This window comes from Elgaria multicarinata, chromosome 6, assembly GCF_023053635.1.
Source record: "Elgaria multicarinata webbii isolate HBS135686 ecotype San Diego chromosome 6, rElgMul1.1.pri, whole genome shotgun sequence".
Classification (NCBI taxonomy): domain Eukaryota; kingdom Metazoa; phylum Chordata; class Lepidosauria; order Squamata; family Anguidae; genus Elgaria; species Elgaria multicarinata.
The window spans coordinates 3,071,598-3,084,901 of NC_086176.1; the positions used below are offsets into that span (position 1 = coordinate 3,071,598).

The 13,304-nt window shown below is 42.1% G+C and overlaps 1 protein-coding gene across 3 annotated transcripts in view; it reads left to right on the top strand.

Moving 5' to 3' along the window:
- GSK3B (glycogen synthase kinase 3 beta) overlaps positions 1-13,304 on the top strand; it is a 293,379-nt gene that overhangs the window by 59,412 nt on the left and 220,663 nt on the right. For all 3 annotated transcript variants that reach the window (XM_063128873.1, XM_063128871.1, XM_063128872.1), the window contains exon 2: positions 3,723-3,916. In XM_063128873.1, coding sequence (XP_062984943.1) covers positions 3,723-3,916 — 194 coding nt within the window. The remainder of the gene's footprint in view (positions 1-3,722; positions 3,917-13,304) is intronic.

The following is a 13,304-nucleotide window of genomic DNA, read 5'->3' on the forward strand; positions in this document are numbered from 1 at the left end:
CGCTTGATTTAACTGCATTACTGTATCAGCCATTCATGATTTTGTGACTGGTGTAGTTTCCTGCTGGCAGACCTATCTCTTCTACAGGAATGGTAGGCAAAGTGTTGCTGAGATAGCAGTGAGACTGGCAGTCTTCTATACAGCTGCCGTTTTGCACAGTGATCTAGTTTCCTAGCTGCACCCCATGTCTCAGATCAAGGAACCCTTAGATTATATGGATAGATACACAGGCAAGCAATGCAGTCTTATACATCCTTCTGTAAACCTCCCAAACAGCTTCAGCCATGGGGTGTTATACAAATGCAATAAATAATAACAATAACAACAACATCATCCTGCTCAGAAGTAAGTCTTACTGAATTCAGTGGAATTTACTCTTTGATAAGTGGGTATAGGACTGCAGCCCAAATGTCATATACCAGCCTATGGTGTTTGCATTTGTGTTGTACCCCGCCTTGATCCAGAGGGGGAGGCGGGTAACAAATAAATAGATGATGATGATGATGAAAAGGACTATGTTTACAATCCATTGTTTAAAGCAACCTTAGAATAATAGAATCATAGAATAGTAGAGTTGGAAGGGGCCTATAAGGCCATCGAGTCCAACCCCCCGCTCAATGCAGGAATCCACCTTAAAGCATACCTGACAGATGGTTGTCCAGCTGCCTATATACCTTGCTTGGATATAGCCCACCTCTTTGCTAGTGGTATGAACATCCTAATATTTAATGACCTGGTTCACACACAAGAAGAAGCCACTGTGGGTGAATTTTTGCAGTTGGCCATCATTTTGAAAATTCAAGCCCTGGCTGGGTGCATGTCATTATGTGCAATCCCAGTGATGATGGGTTGTTGGGGTGGTTTTCAAGCCACTCGCAAACCTAAACAGGCCACGGGTTCATGGATTCTTAACCACCCCAATAACCCACCCTCACCCAGTTCATATGTAATGACAAGCTGTGGCACCCGCTCACTCCCCCTCCCTGTGGCTTGAATTTCAAAATGCAGAATGACAAGCCCCTCAGGGAAATTCATTCATGCTGTTACATGTGAATGAATAAATGTTTTATCAATGTTTTATTTTAAATTTTAAAATAAGTTTTAAATTTTTGTATATCTGTTTTTAATGTTCATTGTTTTTAACTTTTGTAAACTGCCCAGAGAGCTTCGACTATGGGCTGGTATTTTGAATTTTCACATTTTAAGATAGTTATACTTTTCACACTAGCATTATGGTAAAGTCCAGTTTTCTCCTGCTCCTACTTAGTGTTCAGCCTTTATAGCTGGCAACGGAAGGGTCTAGTTGTCTTTTAGTACTTTCCATCGTAAACATTGGCTGGGTTCAAGCAACATGATAACCACACTCCAGGGCTTAGTATGGATTGACTGTGGGTTGTCATTCAACTGTGGGTTGTCGTTGAAAAATGGGTTATCATATTATCTGAACCCAGCCCTAATAACAAATCATGGTTTGTTAACCCCAAACAACCCAGAGTTCACAACTCAATAACACACCATGGCTTCTATTCATAGGTTGTTCCTGGTTAACAAACTATGGTTTATTAGTATGGCTGGGTTCAGATATCACGATAACTCATGTTTCAACAACTCCTGGTTCAATAACAACACAGACTCAACCCTTGAGTATGGTTTATCATGTTGTCTGAACCCAGTCATTTCCTCACATTCATAGAATGGACATTATTGAGGTCAGAGCTAAACCTGATCATGGTGATCTGACTTAAATTTTGGGGCATGGTTTTTATATTTTTAATTATAAAAATATTTAAAGCCAGTGTGGTATAGTTGCTAGAGTGTTGGACTGGGAGTCAGGTGATCTAGATTCTAATCTCTTGACCATGGAAACTCACTGTATGATGTTGGGACAGTCACAGACTCTCAGCTCAGCCTACCTCACAGAGTTGTTGTTAGGATAAAATGGAGAGGAGGATTATTATTATGCATGCTGCCTTGGGTTCCTTGGAGGGAAAAAAGTGGGGTATAAATGTAAATAAATAAATAAATAAATTGTAAATTATATAATTAATTAAGAATTAATGTCTTTCTGTATAAATTTTCTATTAGGTGCATCTTCCATGTAGCTCTTTCAGTACTGAATGTGGCAGTATTTTTCAGTGTTTGCATTTTAAAAAGAGAGAAAATGCCTCTTAGAGAATGTGAAATCTCAGTTGAGATCGAAGTATTTTCATAGTTGTGTCAGAGGGTGCTGGAACAAACACTGTAAAACAATATGTAAGGAAGCCTGGAATCTTGTTAAAATTCAGCCAAATTATAAACACGTAAGAACTTATTCCCAAACCTTGATGTCTGTAGAGGGAGAGAGGTAAATGGAGAGCCAGATTATGAATGATTTATCTGCAAGAATGTGGAAATTTGATTATTTTTTTACTGTGGCCTCAATGTGCCTCCAGTTCTCTGTTTGGCCAATTAACAGCATTTTGGTAACAGGAAATTCAGTGACAAGAATATCTCCCCCAAATGGTGCTTTGCAGGTGTTGTGGCTGCCAGGTAGTAAGGATTTATTTCAGTAGTTCCATAAAAAATACTTGTAAGTAGATGTATTTAGTAGAACAATGTAAACAATAGTATACTATTTCACTGTTTTATGAACAGATAAGTAGCTGGAATTGTTGTCTCCCTTTTGATGACCAACTAGATATTAAAATGCCATTTCCCAGAATACACGATATGAACAATATATGCTTTGCATATTCTCCCCTGCTAGAGGTGTAAAATTTCCAGAAATTTTGAAGCCATGGAAAAAAACTGTTTTTTCCTGGGGAAGGGGTTGGAGGGGGGAACCAGAAATTTTCAGAAAAATTGAAATAATGCAATATTAGCACTTTTTAAAGATTGAAAGTCACTTTGTTACTTTAGGAACATAAAATGTAATTATGTCCCAAGTTGTTTTGGCATAAAATTATTACATTTGGTATATTAAAATACAGTGTATTCAATCAATTATTACAAACTGAATTTACTTTTTTAAAAAAAATTTTTTTTAACCTTTTTGGTAACAAATGGAGCTACAAGCTCCATGGAGCTACAAGCTCCTCAACTGTTAGGAACACCTGAACTGTAAGGAACCTATTTGGTTTTGCCAGTTTATGAGGAACAGGCAAAAAATAATTTAAAACAACAACAACAGAGGAAACCATCAACATTAGTAACAAAGAAAAGTATTTATGTCTCCGCTGACATAAAGCACCCATTCCCATAAAAAGAACTGAGAAAAAGTTCAGTGAATCTGCATGAAATTTAATTACTCATTTTCTGAGCAATCACTATCAGTTTCAGCCTCTGCTTCAGTGACAGCACCCCCTAGAGGCAGAAATGCATCCTGCTCTTGCATTTGAGAGTTGTAGTCTCAATTTGCAAGCTAGGATTTGCTTGTCGTCAGTGCACAGAAATTGTAATCTAATACTGTACATAGTTTTTAGAAATCATTTGGAGAAGTAAGTATCTGAACACCTTGTCTTAAACATTTTATACATCATGCTAAAATAAAACATCCCATAATCCATTTTGTCTCCATTTTTTTCAAAAAAATTTGGGGAAAACCCCAAAAAGTCTTCAGAAAAAAACAGGGACAGACTGACGGTTTTCCCCCTATTTTTTCCGTTTTTTCCCAGGCCTTCACATCTCTACCCTGACATAGATTTACCCATATTAACTATCACCCTTTGTTTTTGATGTTTCAGGAGACAAAGATGGCAGCAAAGTGACCACAGTGGTAGCAACTCCTGGACAGGGTCCAGACAGGCCTCAAGAAGTTAGTTACACTGACACGAAAGTGATTGGAAATGGATCTTTTGGTGTTGTGTATCAAGCTAAACTCTGTGATTCAGGAGAGCTGGTTGCCATTAAGAAAGTTCTGCAAGACAAGAGATTTAAGGTGAGAAAAACAAGAACATTCTTGACCTTTCTTGACATTATATACTTTCTAGAGAAAAAACAAGAGGACAGAAGTTAATTCTGTCCTCTTGTTTTTTCTCTAGAAAGTATATAATGCATATTGATATTTAAATGTTAAAATTGTAATTTTGTGTAAAATGGATAGGAAGAAAGCTTAAATTCTGAATTCAAAGTGTTCTAATTTTATAGAAATCGTTAAATAAAATTGTTTGATAAAACCATTACAACATGTTGATTTACAGCTAAATAAAGCCTTTCTACAGTAGGGTATACTTTGCGTATGTAATTTCTTAGATATTTTACAATTTTGAATACTATTTCATCATATTTTGTGTCTTTTTAGGAAACTTACATTCTGCTCATTATTTGTATCAAGAATTTAATTCCACCCCCCAAATATCTAAATAGCATTTTTGTTTCAAAACACATTTACATAATTAGCACATTGCAAGATAGAAGAATATATATGGTTGTATCTTAGCTTCAAAATTATTATTCCAATATTTTCTTTATTCTCTATAATTTTAAAAGGAAGTTGGAGTCTACATAGAATTTAACATAAAAGGAAGAAAATACTTGGCAAAAAGCATAAAAATATAGCCGGTGAAGGCTTTTCTATTTGTCATGATTCAAGGTAAATAAGATGACAGAGTCCCAAAATCCATTTGTTCTCAAGCCATTTCAAGATCTCCAAAACTTAATGAGCCAAATGTTACCTAGGTCTCTGGCAACCATGTCCTATATCTTGATAGGTTAGATTACCCACAGTGACACAGGGTCTTAGAAACCATGGATGAAGCCCAAATAGTGCCTTCTACCTCCAGGAAATTAGATATTATGTACTCTGCTTACAAAAGTAAGGGATCTTCTCTTAGATTCCCTTCATGACCTTGGATTTTGTGGCTCTGTCTATAACTGGTTTGCCTCCTATCTAGCGGGTCGCTCTTTCAGCGTGTTGGCTAATGGCAGCTCGTCTTCCTCCTTTCCCCTTTCAGTAGGGGTTCCGCAAGGCTCGGTGCTTGGCCCGTTGTTGTTTTCCTTATACATGTTGCCCTTGGGCAATCTTATTCATTCTCATGGCCTCCAATATCATCTGTACGCCGATGATACACAACTATATCTGTCATCTCCGGAACTTTCTCCTGATGTTCACGATCGTATCTCGGCATGTCTTTCAGATATCTCAGCTTGGCTGCTTCATCGTCGTTTGAAACTCAATATGGCAAAGACTGAATTGCTCGTTTTTCCTCCTAAACCTTCTCATCTCTCATTCTCTCTTACTGTCAATGATGTTACGCTTACTCCAGTCAAGGAAGCTCGTAGCCTTGGCTTTATATTTGACTCCTCGCTCTCCTTTATTCCTCATATTGAGGCAGTAGCTAAATCTTGTCGATTTTTCCTGTATAATATTGCCAGGATTCGATCATTTTTGTCTGTCTCTTCCGCCAAGACGCTTGTTCATGCACTGGTTATTTCACGGTTGGACTACTGCAACCTTCTTCTCTCTGGCCTTCCTTCTTCTCACATCAGTCCGTTGGTTTCTGTTCACCACTCCGCCGCAAAGATCATCTTCTTGGCTCGCCGCTCTGACCATGTTACTCAGCTTCTGAAATCTCTTCATTGGCTTCCAATTCACTTCAGAATCCAATATAAACTTCTCCTGTTGACCTTCAAAGCTTTTCACGGTCTAGCTCCTTCCTATCTCTCCTCTCTCATCTCACACTATTGCCCCGCTCGTGCTCTTCGCTCCTCTGATGCCATGTTTTTCGCCTGCCCAAGGGCCTCTACTTCCCTTGCTCGGCTCCGTCCATTTTCTTCTGCTGCCCCTTACGCCTGGAACGCTCTTCCAGAACATTTGAGAACTACAAGTTCAATCACAGCTTTTAAAGCTCAACTAAAAACTTTTCTTTTTCCTAAAGCTTTTAAAACTTGATGTTGTGCAGACTTTATACTGTTAGTTTTACCCTACCCTGTGCCTGCTTACCCTACCCTGTGCCTGTTTGCATTCTCTTCCCCTCCTTATTGTTTTACTAGGATTTTATTAGATTGTAAGCCTATGCGGCAGAGTCTTGCTATTTACTGTTTTACTCTGTACAGCGCCATGTACATTGATGGTGCTATATAAATAAATAATAATAATAATAATAATAATAATAATAATAAATAAGTTGTGCCTTTGTGTTAATTTACTCTACACTAAACTCTCTGGAACATAGGAAGCTGCCTTATGCTGAGTAAGACCATTGTTCCATCTAGCCCAGTACTGTTGACCAGTATTGCCTATTTTAAGTAGTATTCTATCCCAGACCTACCTGGAAATGCTGGGGATTGGATCTGGGACCTTTTGCATGCAAAGCATGTGATATACCACTGAGCTATGGCCCCTACTGATAGTGGCATTTCCTCAGTATGAAGCATCAGGTCCCTCGTGTTGATTCTGGAGATACAAATGGTAGAAAGTTTGATATTATTGCCTAGAAGGTGTATTCATTGATTTACTTAGCTTTTAAGGTTGCTAACGGTCAGTCACTAGCACTTTTTCCTTTGTGGAGTGGATGTCAGCTTATTGCCAAGAGAAGGAACAAAGCCGGATTGCAAGCTGAAGTGATCAAGCAGGGCAGATAGCAAATTCATACAGTCCAGTATGTACTAACTACACTGTACTACTGGGACAGATGCCTTGGCTATCACACTACATAGGCATGCATACATTAATCCAAATATGACCAGGACCGGTATTGAGGACTTGCCTTTTTAAGAAGAAAGCCCCTTCAGCAAATAGATACATGATATCTTCCTGCCTACGAAAGAAACCAAAATTGCTGTCTGTTCTATAGGAAGTGCTAGTGTAAAGCCTGTATTGCCACGGGCACTAGTAGTTGTGGAGAATGTGGATAGGGAGACATTTTTCTCCCTCTCTCAAAATACTAGAACCTGGGGTCATCCCATGAAGCCGATTGGTGGGAGATCCAGGACAATTAAAAGGAAGTACTTCTTTACATAGCACATAGTTAAAATATAGAATTCACTACCAGAAGATGTAGTGATGGCCACCAATTTGGATGGCTTTAAAAGAGGGTTGGATAAATTATTATTATTATTATTATTATTATTATTATTATTATTATTATTAATTTATTTATTTATTTATTTATATAGCACCATCAATGTACATGGTGCTGTACAGATTCCTGGAGGCAATGGCTATCAATGGCTACTACTCCTGATGGCTATGTGTTACCTCCATCATCAGATGCAGCAAGCCTATATACACCAGTTGCTGGGGAACATGGATGGTAGGGTGCAGCTGCACTGGCATCCTGCTTGTAGATTCTTGGTCGACAGCTTGGTTCTTCGTGGTCTCTGTGCATCACACTTAATGGGGCTCTGCGCTTGCGCGGAGCCTCAGTCGGGCTTCTAATAGCTGAGAACTTTTGGGCGGGAACTCCTCCCCCACCGTCGTGGTATATATATGGTGTTCCCGCCCACTCCCTCAGTTCCTCTTCGACTGCCGTCGGCATTGCCTCGTTGGGATTTGAGTTACTATTACTTACTTGCTATTGCTGAGAATCCTCTTCGTCTTCTCCTTTGTTTTTTTCTTTGTTTCTCCTTCTCTTTCTTGTTCTTCTCTAAAAAAATTAAAATATATAAAAAATTATTAGTTATTTAGTCTATTTAGCTGTTAGCGTCCTTCAGGCGCATGGCCTTGAAGGCCCCTTTTACTAAATGCGTCCAATGTGGCAGTAAATTGCCTCCATCAGACAGACACACCCTTTGCCTCCTCTGTCTGGGAGAAACCCACATTGTTGAGTCCTGCAGACATTGTATGTCTTTTTCTAGACAGGCTCGAAAAAATAGAGCCGATAGATTAAAGTCTCTTCTTTGGCAAAAAGCGCTTCAATCGGTCGACCCCATTCTTTCACCCAAAATGGCATCTACCGAGCAACCATCTGCTTCTTCTTCTCAGAACATTCCTCCACCTATCCCTACTTCAACAAATTCACTAACCCAAACGACAGCGAAAAAGCTCACCAAAAGAGCCAAGAGGCCTAAGAACAAGGAAGCTCCACCAAAGAAAAAGAAGGATAAAACTAAACACCTTACTTCTACGGTAACAACGCCATCTCTTCCCCCTCTACTCAATTCTCCTATTCGAGTACTGGTGATGTCCCCTCTGCCGCCATTGGTAATTGAACCAATATCTACAGCATCAGAGGGAGAAATTAGGGAGTTCTCACCGACACCGCGTCCTCCTGCTCAGGGCAATCGATCCCGAGACCCTTCTCCGGACCGACCGATTCCTCCAAATCAACCAGTCGATATCGTCTCTCCTTGACATCGACAATTGTCGCCTCCGAACTGTACCCACGGTACCGGCAGCCGTTCACCATCCTATTCCCTTTCTAGGGAAAGAGGAAGGGAACCGCACATGCTTCCGGAGCATCACAGCCAACACGCTCGCTCCAGATCGCCTCATCGAGACTGGGACCGTTTCTATGAATATTACCATCCGCCCAGTAGATACTATTTTGACTACTGGAGAGACCACCCAGAGTGACCACACTACCGTGATACAGAATAGGACTCCTTTAAAAAAAATTTTTTTTATTGAACTACTACATAAAAAACAAACAAACAACAATTTAAGATCCCTTTTGCTCTCAAATTCACATACATAAAAACATAAAACCCCTTTCAAACCCCTCCCTCCCAACCAACAATATCCCACCACTCTTTTTTCTATCTACCCCTCTCCCTCCCCCCTGTCCCCCTCCCCCACCCTCCCCCCGCCTCTTTCCCCCCCACTAAGTCCCCGTGAGTCTATCAATCCGGCCAATTTATTACCCTTGTGGGGGGGAGACAAGCCCACAGTCCCGAATCAGCAAGCCTACTATTTTAAATTTACTTCTATTTTTTCATCTCAACATTGTAAAAGTCACTTCCCACTTGCTCCAGCACTTTCATCTCCTCCTTCCGCTTGTGTTGACATGGCATCCACATCCAGACCCAAACTTTTCAAAAGCTCTTCACCCTTCTCCAAGGAGGTCACTCTGCGTAGCTTGCCAGCATGCATAAATCTCAAAAAACTCGGGTACCCCCATGAATACTTCACTCCTCTTCTGTTGAGCTTTTTTGTGATTGGTTTAACACTGCGTCTCCAGCTAACAGTTTGTTGGCAGAGATCATTGTAAATTTGGACTGAAGAATCTTGAAACTTCAATGTTATAGGTCTTAATTTTATTATGAGCTGCTCCTTTTTAAAAGAATTGCCAAATTTCATCAGGACATCTCTTGGAGAGGTTCTGGATCTGCTTACACCCACTCTATGGACTCTGTCCACATCTTCATTGTTAATTATCAGATCTGGTATCATCTCTTTAAACCAACGCAATAGTATTATTCTCAAATCTTCTCCTGATTGCTCTTGGAAGTTCTTAATTTGAATCGATGATCGTCTACTCTGGTCTTCTAGCTGAATCAGCCTTTTTTCATGCTCTTCGTACTCTATATTATGCTTCTCTTGAAGCAGATCCATTTGCTTCCCCAGTAAGTTTACTTCTGATTTAAGTGATTTGATATCCTTATCATTTTGAGCTATCATGGTAGTAAGCTCATCAATTCTCTTGTCCACCTTTTCACTAATTTTATCAATTCTTTCAAATAATGCATTGTTATTAATCAGAATAAATTTTTTGATCTCATCCAAGTCTGTTGGCTTTTTGCCAGATTTTGACGCCATTTTAATGTCGTAGTCTGAATCTGCTTCTTCTTCAAATTCCGTTACAGATAATTTAGTGAGTCTAGCGGAGGAATGGTTTGATGGAGGGGGCCGAAATCTTCGCCAGACAGGTTTAAACTCCTTTTTTTCCTTCTGTCTCTTAGGGTTAGACATTCAACTCATAACTCACATTACCGGGCAACAGTCAACTGATTTTTAAAGTCTCTCTTTTTCTGATGTTAAAACAATCAAATTCACAAACTTGCTCATCCAACCCTCTGCACTCCGGCTGTCAGATTTATAGCTCGCTAATTAATCACACTGATAAGCTGATGGCAGGGAATGTTGTTATTTCTGCTCGCTCTCTTCCTCTGCTCTCCGGCAAGCAGTTACTGCGCCACGCTGTTAAATTGCATAACAAAGTCTATACAGCTTCAAACGGCACCAATCTTTTACCAGCCGATGGCAGAGAGAATCATACACAAGTTCATTATAAAATCTTGCCCTCTTGTTTGAGATGAAAAAGTTTATTGGCTTCCTATTCAGGAGCCTAAAAGAAGACCTACCAATCCATGGTCCGTCAGGCTCCACCCCCCAGAATAGGACTCTATGTCCATTCAATCACGATCCTGCCAACCAACACCAACACCTCCTGTACCACCAAGAGGAATATCCCTAAGGATTCCCCGCTCCGAACACCGTTCCGCCTTTCGGATCCAACCACTTCCGCTACCACCGCCAGACACTCAACTGGCTTCGATCTCAGCCTCCAGACGTAATTCACCTGATTCACCTAAGGATTACGAATCCGATTCTTCATCAGCTCCATCACCTGCTCCATCCATGCCCTCCCCAGAGGACACCGTAGCTCCTAAGGGCGGAACCTCTCCTTTGGAAGACCTTGGCATATTTTCCGACCAAGTCCTCCGAATGGCTCAAAGCCTCGGTATCGAGGCCCAACAACAAGTTGAACAAGTTAGAGACCCAGTATATGATGCCATCTATACTGACTCTACCCTTCCAGTTTCCGTCCCATTCTTACCCAAGTGACTACAAACTACACCAGGCATGGAGTACAACCTCCATGAGGCCTCCAACCTCTAAACGCCTCGAGTCACTGTACCGAATGCAGGAAAAGGATGTAACCTTCCTCTCAGCACACCCACGCCCAAATTCCATTATTGTGGAATTGGCACAGAGTAAAAGCCACAAACATCACACCTCGCCTGTCGACCAAGAGGGTTGCAAGCTTGATAATCTGGGAAGGAAACTCTACTCCACAGCATCACTTGGCCTTAAAGTTTCAAATTATAAAGCCATGATGTCCAGATATCAACTTTTTCTCTGGGAAAAAGTGGGCTCGCTTTGCGACCATTTACCAGATGACCACCGAGAATTGGCTAGAGTCTTCCAATCAGAAGCCATAAAGCTGGCACGCCACCAGATGAACGCCGCTCGACACCAAACTGATTGTCACGCAAAATCAATGGTGGGTGCCATAAATCTAAGACGCCATGCATGGCTGCACTCAGCTGGCCTAAATCCAGAGGCCAGAACTAGAATTGAAGACCTTCCATTTGATGGAGAAGGTCTCTTCAATGCCAAAACTGATGACCAAATGGACTCGGTACAGAAAGCCCGAGCCACAGCAAAAAAGATGGGCATAGGTCAACAACAACAGTTCGCATCTAAGGCTCAACGATAGTTCCGACCACAGAACCCATACTACAACAAACAATATCCGGATTGTACTCCACAATACCAGCCGCAGCAATCAAAGAAACAATATCAACCTCCTAAGTCGCGCCCGTCTCACGGTCATACCGAACCGCCTCCCAAGCGTCACCTTTGACAGCTACATCAATGTCCCGGCTATATTTGGCAACAGGCTTCCCGAATTCCAACACACCTGGGCCAACATTACAACAGACTCTTGGGTTCTCGATATCGTAACACACGGCTATTGTATCGAGTTTCTTTCTCTTCCACCTCTCGGATTTATAAAAACAACACCCCCAAACCAAACACTTTGGGCAGAGACCTCTGTCCTCCACTACACAAGGGAGCCATAGAACAGGTGCACACCAACCAATCCTCCAATGGATTCTTCTCCCGTTACTTCACAGTGCCAAACACGACGGGGAACTTCGTCCAATCTTGGACCTTCATCCCCTAAATAAGTTTATTGCCACCAAAAAGTTCAGGATGAACACACTCGGTACCATCCTTCCACTTCTCCGCCAGGGCACCTGGTTCGCATCAGTGGATCTTCAGGACGCATACTTCCACATCCACATCCATCCTACCTACCGCAAGTATCTCCGCTTCACAATAGGCACCAACATCCTACAATTCTGTGTACTCCCATTCGGCCTTTCGGCCGCCCCCAGGATCTTCACAAAATGCATGGCACCAGTGTGTGCCTTCCTCCGTACCAACGGCCTAGAACTCTACCCCTACTTGGACGGCTGGCTCATCGCCACATCCGACAAAGCAACCCTACACTCCGCCATACTCCGTACATTATACCTTCTACAAACACTAGGCCTGTGTATCAACACAGAAAAATCCAATCTACAACCATCCCAAACAATCCAGTTCATTGGGGCCAGACTAGATGCTCATGTCGGCAGAGCCTCCCTCCCTCAAGACAGAGCCTTCAAACTTGTCTCAGTGGCTACATCCTTGTTCAACAAAAGGAACACTACAGCACATGCCGTCCAAAAGCTACTCGGTCACATGGCAGCTACCGTCGCAGTTGTCGAATGGGCCAGACTCAAGATGAGACCGCTGCAACTTTGGCTGGCAGAGGTCTTCAATTTCGAATCTGACGGCCGTCACATTCGAGTACACATCCCTCCCGAGATAGCCCTATCCCTGCTATGGTGGATGGACGTCAACAACCTTCTTCAAGGTATACCATTCCAGCCTCCACCTCATTCCAAAACTATAACCACGGACGTGTCTCTAAAGGGATGGGGAGCACACTGTGGCCCCCTCCGAGCCCAAGGTCTATGGTCAGCATTGGAAAGACACCAACATGCTGGAACTCTTAGCGGTATGGAAAGCCCTAGTCGCTTTCGAACCGGAAGTTACGAACCATCACGTTCAAATCCTTACGGACAACACAACTGTTTTGTGGCATCTGAACAAACAAGGGGGCACACACTCCCCTCATCTTGTCTACCTCACAATCCAGATATTTACTTGGATGATTCCCAAAAACATCCGTCTTACGGCGGTACACATAGCAGGAACCGCCAATACGCTGGCAGATGCATTGAGCCAATCTGATGAGATATCCCACGAATGGGAACTAACGCCTTGCATCCGTCGACTCCTGTTCCGCAAGTGGGATCAGCCAACAGTGGACCTTTTTGCATCCCTACAGAATGCAGCCTGCCCAACCTTCTGCGCCGGGGCGGCGGCGGAACATCTCTGGGAGATGCTTTTGCCATCCACTGGTCAGGAACTCTGTTCTACCTATTTCCACCATTCCCACTGTTAACGAGAACAGTCGCCAAGATCTCCAGAGAACAGACAAATGCAATTCTTATAGCTCCATGGTGGCCGCGGCAGACATGGTTCCACACACTGATGCGACTATCACAGGGACAATATCTGCACCTGCCCTTACTCCACAACCTGA